The sequence below is a fragment of the Oncorhynchus mykiss genome, chromosome 10 (assembly GCF_013265735.2).
Source record: "Oncorhynchus mykiss isolate Arlee chromosome 10, USDA_OmykA_1.1, whole genome shotgun sequence".
NCBI classification, from domain to species: Eukaryota; Metazoa; Chordata; class Actinopteri; order Salmoniformes; family Salmonidae; genus Oncorhynchus; species Oncorhynchus mykiss.
The window spans coordinates 35,920,215-35,932,535 of record NC_048574.1 but is presented as its reverse complement, the minus strand read 5'-3'; the positions used below and the strand labels follow the sequence as shown (position 1 = coordinate 35,932,535).

The following is a 12,321-nucleotide window of genomic DNA, read 5'->3' as shown; positions in this document are numbered from 1 at the left end:
AGATGGGAACAAGACTTTATATATTTCGGTTCCAACCCCTATGCAACAGTATGTTGTGGCACAATATCGTAGCCTACTATCATACTATTCCATGTGGTCAGCAGCACAGCACAATCACAATATTTTCCTTCCATTCCACTACATGCTTGAATGTGCCTGGACACATGGTGACCATTTGGTGCCTCTGGCGGAGTGGGCAGGCTTGGTTTTGTTCAGGGGGAGAGCAGTGGCACTCAGGGAGAACAGATGCCCCAGCTGTAGAGTCACCATCTGCTGTGAATGCACAATGCTCTATGAGTCAGGGCTTTTCACCAATGAGGTCATCCCACAGTCCATGCACACAGAGAGAGCCTTACAAAAACACAAACAACAACACCAGGCTCACCTTTTACAAATGAAAAGCCCACCCACCCATACAGTACAATACACCACCTCGTTTTTACCTTTATCTCATACTCTGACTGAGAACTCTGACTGAGCGTGCAATTTTTAAAACACACTGTACAGTACCTCCATAAAGCTTCAATTGATCTAAAGCTAGACCTGTATCATCTATCTCTAGAGTAGATATAGTTGGGCATTCAAAAAGGATTTGTTTACTGTCACAGAATCGTCCAAGGACACAGAGCTCCAAATTGGACCGACCCAATGTTCTCCATGTTTCGTGTCAGGTTGGGCCCCCCTGAGAGAGACACACAGGTCCTATAGAGAATAAGGACTTGACTTGGAGAAGTTGAGAGCCAGTTGAAATCTTGAAGTTTCAAAGAAGAGCTAACAAGAGTGGGAGAGAGGGACCACACAGACAGACAGAAGGCAGAGCCAGTGATGGGGAAGAAGAGATAAACAGCGTTTAGCCACAGCAGGCTGCCTGTGCTCATTGATTTGTACAGCGAGGCCCGGCCCGGGCTGGAAGTGAAGATGGAGTAGGGAGATCAATGAGATGGAGAGGACAGGAGCGCCTGGTTTGTGCCGCTCTCTCTTTCTCTTTCTGTTTCTCTCTGTCTCTCTAGCTCTCTCACACTGTGTTAATGAGCCTGTGCCTGACTGCTGAACGCAGCCATTTAGCACTGGGCAATTAATCAGACTTTTCCCTGCAGAGAGGAAGCCAGTGAGACTTCCAGCAGGGGAGCACTGTGATTTTACTCCCATACATGCAATTTCCACCTCAAACCCTATCTTCCCCTACTGTCAGGGTTAACATGGGGACCAGAGAAAAGCTGTAATTTTGCCTGTACTATTGTGGTCTTTGGTTAAGATGATTTCATAAGATTATTCCAAAGCAAGGCAACAAAAAGTTTACTACAAAGACCTATATCCTACAAGAAATAGGTCAGTCAGTAAATATTACAGTATTTACACAGTATGTTAGTCACATAAAATTACAAATAAAAAGTAGACCCTCTCACGGCAGTGTCTGTTTGTGGATATTATATGAAAAGGGTTTTTGATTTCTCATATAAAAAATGTATCTGCTTTAGGGCATATTCAACAATATATTATTCAAAACACAAACACTAACGGGTTCTAGATCTTGAGTCAAAGGCACAAATCAATTCCATTCAAACACACTACTTTATTGATCATTTTTCTTCAAGGACTTGAGGTGCAGGGTATACAAACTAAACCCCATTTCTGTAAACAAGAACTAGTGGTGAAGGACTCAAAACACTCTTCAAGGTCTCAATAGCAAAATCAATGGGATTTAGATTCAACACAACAATGGATACGGGATTTTCTAGGCATTTCCAGCATGATGGTGAGGTGGAATCAATGAGGTTAAAAGAGGAGAATATGACTGCCGGTGTGAGAGACACTCACCAAGAGGCCAAATCACATTTGAAATGGAATGCTCCATGGACATGGAAGGCGGGGTCAGAACCTCTGGGTGTTTATTTTCCTCCACACTCAGTCTCACAATCCCAGTGAAAATGTAGGCGGGAGATTGCTATGTTATTGTACCTTGCCATAGTAACAAATCTCCCTATTACAACCCAGTGTCTCAGAGCCTAAGCAGAGCTTAGAGCCATGATGGGGTTAACCTCACTGGGATCCAGGAGAGTGGATTTGTATCCTTCACTATTACCATTTTCATGCCTTTTGTTGTTATTTCAAGCTTGAGAGGGGAAGGGACTAGACTCACTAGAGTTATGTATATGTTTCTTCCTTTGATTTCTTGGTTCCTTTTGTTTGGGTGTCTCTGTTCGGGTGTGTTTGATGGCTTTGTCATCAGTGATGGAGAAATCATCCCACAGGAATTTGAGAGCCTCCCCAACTTCAAAAAGCTTCCTCTTCTTTTTGTAACATGAAGTCCATATCAATGTTACCCAATAGTAAAGTGCCATTTAAAATGTCATTTTTAAAAGGTGGAATTTAGATGAGTGGTGATCACTGTAGAGCCTAAACACTATGTTCTGATCCACGTGGGGAACAGAACAGCGAAGGGTTGGTAGGAACAGGAGGAGCAGGAGGGCTCTCTAGCCTTTCTTGCCTCAGAGCAAACACAAGCTGTGTGTAAGGCATACACAGCACAGCATGTGGGGTAAGAATCCAAACGACAGTGGCTCAAGTGCCAATGTTGCTGTCAGCCAAAGGCCCATTGGACCGAAAATCCATTTCCTATGACACAAACACTGCAGCGACTTGATGGGGCTCTCCACTCCTGTCATCCGTTTGGCGGGTTGGAGTTATGTTTTTTCTTTACTGCTTTTTTGTCATGCTGTGGAAATGGGGAGTGTGTTACAGATGGTAGCGATCTAGCCCAGACACAGCAGGTGGAAGGGCCTCCATAAGTCAAGTAAAGCTGTAAGGGGCGAATCAGGAGGTACATGGAGGAAGGTTGATTGTGCCCGAGAGAGACAATAAACCCCGTAATCACCTTTCCTCCACCATAGCAGCCAACCAATTATCAGCTGGTACGGCCTGCCGCAGATACACAGACACTAAGAAACACTACCCATGTTTATGTTTCTGACAGGCAAACCCCAATTTCAAAGCAATTGGCACTTTTTTAATATGGTTTAGGAAGGGATAGAACATCTGGAACACCATGAAGAAAGGCTGTTAGCTACTACCATCTCAGTTCGGGTTGTGTGCTGCGGTGGTGAAGAGGGGAGATTTTTTTTAAACTACCGCTTTGAAATAAACCTATTCAATTATTTGAGAAAATATGTTAGAAGTGAGCAATCTTTTTTTCTAGTTGAAAGTTGAACAAAATGGTTTGATGAGAACCATTGACAATCCTGTCAACGTGAGTGATGGATAAAGTACCCACCATACTGGAGTTAATGCAAGTCAGCAAGGAAACCTCTTGAACGCACTGTAAAAGCTGGCTCAATGTAGGCTTAAAAGCACTTTGAATGCACTCTATATAAACCAGTAAACGATCCCAATACAATTAATAGCCCTCCCCATCGCTATAAATCTAAAGTGGTATAGAATATGGTCTATTCTTTGAGAAAATACCTTATGTTTTGACAAAGCTCAATGGTATTGGTGTTAGGAACCTCCCATGTGCCACAGAGGATAAAGACTACAACTAAGATCTCCTATAGCCAGAGGAAGAAATGGAAAATGTTTTACACTTTAGCTTTACACTATAGTGAATGGTAAATAGTGGTTAGAGCATTGGGCCAGTAACCGAAAGGTTGCTGGATTGAATCCCCGAGCTGACAAGATAAAAATATGTTGTTCTGACCCTGAACAAGGCAGTTAACCCACTGTTCCCTGGGCGCTAAAGACGTGGATGTCGATTAAGACTGCTCCCCGACCCTCTCTGATTTAGAGCGGTTGGGTCAAATGCGGAAGACACATTTCAGTTGAAGGCATTTAGTTGTACAACTGACTATGTATCCCCCCCTTTCCCCTAAATGATACACAGGAGAGAAATGCTGTGTAATTGTTAGCCTCAGCCTTTTCTCCTACCAGCAGTATCTAATTACAGCAACAACATGGTACTGTAAACAGAATAACTGTTCCTGTACAGTATGTCTCTCTCTACAGCCAGCTTTACTGTACAGTAGCCTGGTCCAGTACAGTATGTCTCTCTCTACAGCCAGCGTTACAGTACAGTAGCCTGATCCAGTACAGTATGTCTCTCTCTACAGCCAGCTTTACAGTACAGTAGCCTGGTCCAGTACAGTATGTCTCTCTCTACAGCCAGCTTTACAGTACAGTAAGTAGCCTGGTCCAGTACAGTATGTCTCTCTCTACAGCCAGCTTTACAGTACAGTAGCCTGGCCCAGTACAGTATGTCTCTCTCTACAGCCAGCTTTACAGTACAGTAGCCTGGTCCTGTACAGTATGTCTCTCTATACAGCCAGCTTTACAGTACAGTAGCCTGGTCCTGTACAGTATGTCTCTCTCTACAGCCAGCTTTACAGTACAGTAGCCTGGCCCAGTACAGTATGTCTCTCTCTACAGCCAGCTTTACAGTACAGTAGCCTGGTCCTGTACAGTATGTCTCTCTCTACAGCCAGCTTTACAGTACAGTAGCCTGGCCCAGTACAGTATGTCTCTCTCTACAGCCAGCTTTACAGTACAGTAGCCTGGTCCTGTACAGTATGTCTCTCTCTACAGCCAGCTTTACAGTACATTATGTCTCTCTCTACAGCCAGCTTTACAGTACAGTAGCCTGGTCCAGTACATTATGTCTCTCTCTACAGCCAGCTTTACAGTACAGTAGCCTGGTCCTGTACATTATGTCTCTCTCTACAGCCAGCTTTACAGTACAGTAGCCTGGTCCAGTACAGTATGTCTCTCTCTACAGCCAGCTTTACAGTACAGTAGCCTGGTCCTGTACAGTATATCTCTCTCTACAGCCAGCTTTACACTACAGTAGCCTGGTCCTGTACAGTATGTCTCTCTCTACAGCCAGCTTTACAGTACAGTAGCCTGGTCCTGTACAGTATGTCTCTCTCTACAGCCAGCTTTAAAGTACAGTAGCCTGGTCCAGTACAGTATGTCTCTCTCTACAGCCAGCTTTACAGTACAGTAGCCTGGTCCTGTACAGTATGTCTCTCTCTACAGCCAGCTTTACAGTACAGTAGCCTGGTCCAGGACCAGGAATATCCCACCCTGACAGATTGGAGTGTCATTAGTGTTCTGTCTTAAGGCTGAACTCTCCAGATGTCGACCTTCACAGAGCAGGATGGAGACCTCTGCTAGCTCCCTCCATCAGCATGTGGCTACTGCTGGGGTACAGTGGAGAGGGAAGGGGGGAGGGGGGGGCATGAAGGACGTGTAAAAGTCACATTGTGTTGTGGCTCCTTTATATAATCCAATTACAGTAAATGATATTCAGAGGATTAGAGGCTGGTAGCGTATTGACTCTGAGGGAGCTCCTACAGCACAGCAACAGTCACACAGACAGGAACGTCACCTGCCTTGGACTCATTTACTGAAGCAGCCAGGGGCCTGTTTAATGTGGAAGCCAAGGAAAAGCCTCCAGACACTAAAGCACTTTAGGCATCATTACAGGCCCAGATTTAAAGCTTTTAGATCACTCTTAAAATGAGGACTGGGGATCAGAGGATTTCCACACTGAGGGGAAATAATTATATACTTCATGGCTTAATGTGAGGTGACATGGGTGGAGGAGAGAGGAGCTATGGCTTTACCAGAGAGCCTCTTTGTACAGTATAGTACAGTATCTCATGTGTGTTCCAATGCAATGTCTGTCAGACTGTTAGCCAGGCTGTTTCTTACCCCTCTCGGTGTCATAGAGGTAGACAAACTTCTCCCACTTGTAGTGGGCCAGCAGGCTGAGGACAGCTCCCCGAAGAGGAGGCCTCATCTGGATGACAAACTGCACGTCGGCATCGGCGGGGAAGCTGGGTGTGATGAAGGAGGTGTGCAGAGCCCCACAGAATGAGGTCAGCGTGTTCATGGACTTCTGGTCGTAGAAGCCGAAGATGGCGTACACTCCTCTGGAGAACTGGGAGCAGACTGGACAAACAGACAGACAAACAGACAGAACAGTCAGTTCTGGGTCGGAACATAGTCAACCTAGAAAGACAAACAGTCTGTTTGAGTAAGTTCAGGTGAGGGCCAGAACTCAGAACACAGTCAACCAAACAGGTTGGTTAGGATTAGGACACAGTCAATCAAGCCTCCAGGCAGACCACAAGCAGACAAATGAAGTAATCTCTTCCCACATTCAGACATCCAGGTGAGGGCCAGAACACAGTCAACTACACACATAGTCCAATAAGGCCATATCTCTCCCTGCAGTCATAGAACATAACACATAGCCTGACATTTATTTATTCATTTATTGACTGAGAACACATTCTCATTTACAGCAATAACCTGGGGAATAGTTACAGGGGAGTAGAGTGGGGATGAATGAGCCAATTAGAAGCTGGGGATGATTAGGTGGCCATGATGCTATGTGGGTTGGAAATTTATCCAGGACACCGGTGTTAACACCCCTACTCTTACGATAAGTGCCATGGGATCTTTAGTGACCAGAGTCAAGACACCTGTTTAACGTCCCATCCAAAAGAAGGCCCTCTACAGAGGGGATTGTCCCCAATCACTGCCCTGGGGCATGGGGATATATTTTTGGGGGACCAGAGGAAAGAGTGCCTCCTCCAACATGATCAGATCTCAAAATAATAGCTACCAAGCAGAGAGAGAGAGAGAGAGAGAGAGAGAGAGAGAGAATGGATGAATCAGAATATTGTAGAATGTAGATGTGATGGTGGAGTAATAGAGAATTCAAGGGAGTTCATGTGTAGAAGATGAACTATTACTTGTAAGGTTGTGAAGAAGCATTAATCTATATAACTAGGAAAATAAATGGTGACTATTTGAATAAATGACAGCCGTGTGGGATGTGCGTTCCCATGGCAGTGCTCTCTGCCTCTCTGTGCCCTTCACTTCTCCTTGGACTCAATGTATCTGCTTGGTTAATCAACTAGAACTAATGGGGGAAATCAGTGCACCGGCCACTGCTCTTAATGGACAAATACCTCCTACCACCATGCAGGACGCAGGCAGGCGTTGTTGCAGCATAGGGCTGTGCTCGCTGGTCGCTGCAGTATAAATTGATTTATAAGAAGCTGCTATATAGGGCCATCTGTGGGGCTGATGAAAATTAGCTCTGGCTATAAACACTATGTACAATGCACCGTGTACTTGGTCTAACAAGGTGTAGATATTAGATTTTTACACAACAAATAGGTGAACAAACCTCTCTTGTGAATGTACAAACGTTTTTAAACAAGCTCCTATGTCCCTCCTTATTTCTGTCTCCTATAAATGTTTGTTTTAAGTGGAGTGGACATTTGTGAACCCTGAATAACAACTCCACTGTCCCACACCATCTGGCTGATTCCTCAAGCACTTTGCCCTGCGTGGACTGTGCTCCTCCTCTCCCCTCTTCACCTGACTGACTTCTTTATTAGAAAATGAACATGTTGCTGAAAGTGTTTGTTTTTTTTCACAGGGTGGTCTGCTCTTGTTTTCAGCATGCAAAATTAGAAAATGAAAGAAACAACCATTGAAAAGGAATGCAGTACTAGAGCTTGTCGAATAAATAGGGGCCTAACCCTCAAATAAATCTCTTGGAAGCCTTGAAACACCACAGCATTGTTGCTGCATAAAACTAGAAAGACTGACCTTTGGAGTGGATTGGTAAAAAGAGAACAGTCTGGAGACACACCTGACTCATTTCACGCTTCTGTGATCTTCCAGTATTATTTTCAAGTTCAATGCTGCATGTTAGACAACACTGGTTTAAAGGCATCTCAGCATCTTTCCTCCATCAAGCCAACCATTCACTACACATTTCTCTACCCGTCTATCATGCTTCAATTCAACCACTTATCCATCCATCAATGAATCATCCCTCCCTCCATCCATCCGTTCATGGCCTTCCCCTTTGGTCTGTGCACACATCAGATGGATGTGTTTGTTCTGGGGCCAGGGGCAACACCAGCATAATGACTCTACTACAGCAGGTGTATGTCTGTGTGAAGGTAAAGCATTCCATCTGCTAGGAATAACTAGTGACAGATGAGGCTGAAACTACTGCACGTGGCAGGAATTGACATGAGGCTGCTGTGGCATTGTTTCATAGTCTAATCATATAATGTTTTTCTGCAGGCTTGAAGTACCTTTTTTAATTGAATGTGTTCTCCTCCCTCTGCCTTTGAAGAGGCTTAAGAGATAGGCATATAAGAAAATGTCAGAGTAGATTCCCATGCACTGCTAGTCCTCATATACAGTACCACAACCTCTCTTAAAGCCAGCCCATGGCCTAAACAATAACAACCACACACTCCTTAGCTTACAAACCTGACATACCACAGACCTGATATATTGACTAATACACACATGCAACTGAGACACATTTATTTTTAAAGACAACCAATTCCAAGTCTATGAATTTTGACTCAAGACAAAGACTGTTTTCTCCACTACATACCAAGGGAGCCAGGCTCTGGTGATAAAAAAAAATAGAATCCCTTCCAAGCCCTGGTTTTCAATGCACGGAAAATATTGGATTTGTAATTTTCCACAGCAAAGGGGAGGCTTTAACTCATGCTATCAATACATGCTGTAGCATGGAACAGCCACATCATAATAATGCAGTGCTAGCATGTTTGCTGCACAAAACGACAATAGCTGCTGTTTCATCAAGGTTAAATATAGCCCCAATTCTCCTTCTGCACTAATGAGATCATACATCTGGCTCCGGGAGTGGACTAACTGCTGGTATAACAGCATCATCTGGGCTCCGGGAGTGGACTAACTGCTGGTATAACAGCATCATCTGGCTCCGGGAGTGGACTAACTGCTGGTATAACAGCATAATCTGGGCTCCGGGAGTGGACTAACCTCTGGTATAACAGCATTATCTGGGCTCCGGGAGTGGACTAACCTCTGGTATAACAGCATCATCTGGGCTCCGGGAGTGGACTAACTGCTGGTATAACAGCATCATCTGGCTCCGGGAGTGGACTAACTGCTGGTATAACAGCATCATCTGGGCTCCGGGAGTGGACTAACTGCTGGTATAACAGCATAATCTGGGCTCCGGGAGTGGACTAACCTCTGGTATAACAGCATCATCTGGGCTCCGGGAGTGGACTAACCTCTGGTATAACAGCATCATCTGGGCTCTGGGAGTGGACTAACCTCTGGTATAACAGCATCATCTGGGCTCGGGAGTGGACTAACTGCTGGTATAACAGCATCATCTGGGCTCCGGGAGTGGACTAACTGCTGGTATAACAGCATAATCTGGGCTCCGGGAGTGGACTAACCTCTGGTATAACAGCATTATCTGGGCTCCGGGAGTGGACTAACCTCTGGTATAACAGCATCATCTGGGCTCCGGGAGTGGACTAACTGCTGGTATAACAGCATCATCTGGCTCCGGGAGTGGACTAACTGCTGGTATAACAGCATCATCTGGGCTCCGGGAGTGGACTAACTGCTGGTATAACAGCATAATCTGGGCTCCGGGAGTGGACTAACCTCTGGTATAACAGCATTATCTGGGCTCCGGGAGTGGACTAACCTCTGGTATAACAGCATCATCTGGGCTCCGGGAGTGGACTAGCTGCTGGTATAACAGCATCATCTGGGCTCCGGGAGTAGACTAACCTCTGGTATAACAGCATCATCTGCGCTCCGGCAGTGGACTAACCTCTGGTATAACAGCATCATCTGGGCTCCGGGAGTGGACTAGCTGCTGGTATAACAGCATCATCTGGGCTCCGGGAGTGGACTAACTGCTGGTATAACAGCATCATCTGGGCTCCGGGAGTGGACTAACCTCTGGTATAACAGCATCATCTGGGCTCCGGGAGTGGACTAACCTCTGGTATAACAGCATCATCTGGGCTCCGGGAGTGGACTAGCTGCTGGTATAACAGCATCATCTGGGCTCCGGGAGTAGACTAACATCTGGTATAACAGCATCATCTGGGCTCCGGGAGTGGACTAACCTCTGGTATAACAGCATCTTCTGGGCTCCGGGAGTGGACTAGCTGCTGGTATAACAGCATCATCTGGGCTCTGGGAGTGGACTAACCTCTGGTATAACAGCATCTTCTGGGCTCCGGGAGTGGACTAGCTGCTGGGATAACAGCATCATCTGGGCTCCGGGAGTGGACTAGCTGCTGGTATAACAGCATCATCTGGGCTCCGGGAGTGGACTAACCTCTGGTATAGCAGCATCATCTGGGCTCGGGAGTGGACTAGCTGCTGGTATAACAGCATCATCTGGGCTCGGGAGTGGACTAGCTGCTGGTATAACAGCATCATCTGGGCTCCCGGAGTGGATTAACCTCTGGTATAACAGCATAATCTGGGCTCGGGAGTGGACTAACCTCTGGTATAACAGCATCATCTGGGCTCCGGGAGTGGACTAGCTGCTGGTATAACAGCATCATCTGGGCTCCGGGAGTGGACTAACTGCTGGTATAACAGCATCATCTGGGCTCCGGGAGTGGACTAACCTCTGGTATAACAGCATAATCTGGGCTCCGGGAGTGGACTAGCTGCTGGTATAACAGCATCATCTGGGCTCCGGGAGTGGACTAACTGCTGGTATAACAGCATCATCTGGGCTCCGGGAGTGGACTAACCTCTGGTATAACAGCATCATCTGGGCTCCGGGAGTAGACTAACCTCTGGTATAACAGCATCATCTGGGCTCTGGGAGTGGACTAACCTCTGGTATAACAGCATCTTCTGGGCTCCGGGAGTGGACTAGCTGCTGGTATAACAGCATCATCTGGGCTCCAGGAGTGGACTAACCTCTGGTATAACAGCATCATCTGGGCTCGGGAGTGGACTAGCTGCTGGTATAACAGCATCATCTGGGCTCCGGGAGTAGACTAACCTCTGGTATAACAGCATCATCTGCGCTCCGGCAGTGGACTAACCTCTGGTATAACAGCATCATCTGGGCTCCGGGAGTGGACTAGCTGCTGGTATAACAGCATCATCTGGGCTCCGGGAGTGGACTAACTGCTGGTATAACAGCATCATCTGGGCTCCGGGAGTAGACTAACATCTGGTATAACAGCATCATCTGGGCTCCGGGAGTGGACTAACCTCTGGTATAACAGCATCTTCTGGGCTCCGGGAGTGGACTAGCTGCTGGTATAACAGCATCATCTGGGCTCTGGGAGTGGACTAACCTCTGGTATAACAGCATCTTCTGGGCTCCGGGAGTGGACTAGCTGCTGGGATAACAGCATCATCTGGGCTCCGGGAGTGGACTAGCTGCTGGTATAACAGCATCATCTGGGCTCCGGGAGTGGACTAACCTCTGGTATAACAGCATCATCTGGGCTCGGGAGTGGACTAGCTGCTGGTATAACAACATCATCTGGGCTCGGGAGTGGACTAGCTGCTGGTATAACAGCATCACCTGGGCTCCCGGAGTGGATTAACCTCTGGTATAACAGCATCATCTGGGCTCGGGAGTGGACTAACCTCTGGTATAACAGCATCATCTGGGCTCGGGTGTGGACTAGCTGCTGGTATAACAGCATCATCTGGGCTCCGGGAGTGGACTAGCTGCTGGTATAACAGCATCATCTGGGCTCGGGAGTGGACTAGCTGCTGGTATAACAGCATCATCTGGGCTCCGGGATTGGACTAACCTCTGGTATAACAGCATCATGTGGGCTCGGGAGTGGACTAGCTGCTGGTATAACAGCATCATCTGGGCTCGGGAGTGGACTAGCTGCTGGTATAACAGCATCATCTGGGCTCCCGGAGTGGATTAACCTCTGGTATAACAGCATCATCTGGGCTCGGGAGTGGACTAGCTGCTGGTATAACAGCATCATCTGGGCTCCGGGAGTGGACTAACCTCTGGTATAACAGCATCATCTGGGCTCGGGAGTGGACTAGCTGCTAGTATAACAGCATAATCTGGGCTCCGGGAGTGGACTAGCTGCTGGTATAACAGCATCATCTGGGCTCGGGAGTGGACTAGCTGCTGGTATAACAGCATCCCTGTGATCATGGCCTGGTCTGGCAATGGGGATGCACAACACTTTCTTTATTACAGGAGTGAATCAAAGCCCCTGGTAACAGGCCCTGTTCTACTGTTCTAGGGTAAATCACAGCTCTGTTCTATATGCTCACTAGCCTGGTAGCCATCTCTGTTCAGCTATTACATTCCACTCATTGCCACTCCTGTCATTAGACAAAGAGACTGGCCTTTCAGCAGTATTCAAATATGACTATTCTATCATTAATGAGCTCAAGGAGATGGAAGGATTTGATCCTGATTCGATAACCCTCAATTCAACATCTATTCCACGTTGGTTCAATGTAATTTCATTGAAATGT

At 46.7% G+C, this 12,321-nt stretch overlaps 1 protein-coding gene across 6 annotated transcripts in view; it reads right to left on the bottom strand.

Annotated features, from left to right (window-relative positions):
• The window catches only part of LOC110533760 (glutamate receptor 3), a 102,528-nt gene that overhangs the window by 57,127 nt on the left and 33,080 nt on the right, over positions 1 to 12,321 (bottom strand). For all 6 annotated transcript variants that reach the window (XR_005053635.1, XM_036990140.1, XM_036990139.1 and 3 more), the window contains exon 3: positions 5,704 to 5,943. Coding sequence is in view for 5 of the 6 variants with exons in the window: in XM_036990140.1 (XP_036846035.1) it covers positions 5,704 to 5,943 (240 nt within the window). In the remaining variant the exon portion in view is untranslated. The remainder of the gene's footprint in view (positions 1 to 5,703; positions 5,944 to 12,321) is intronic.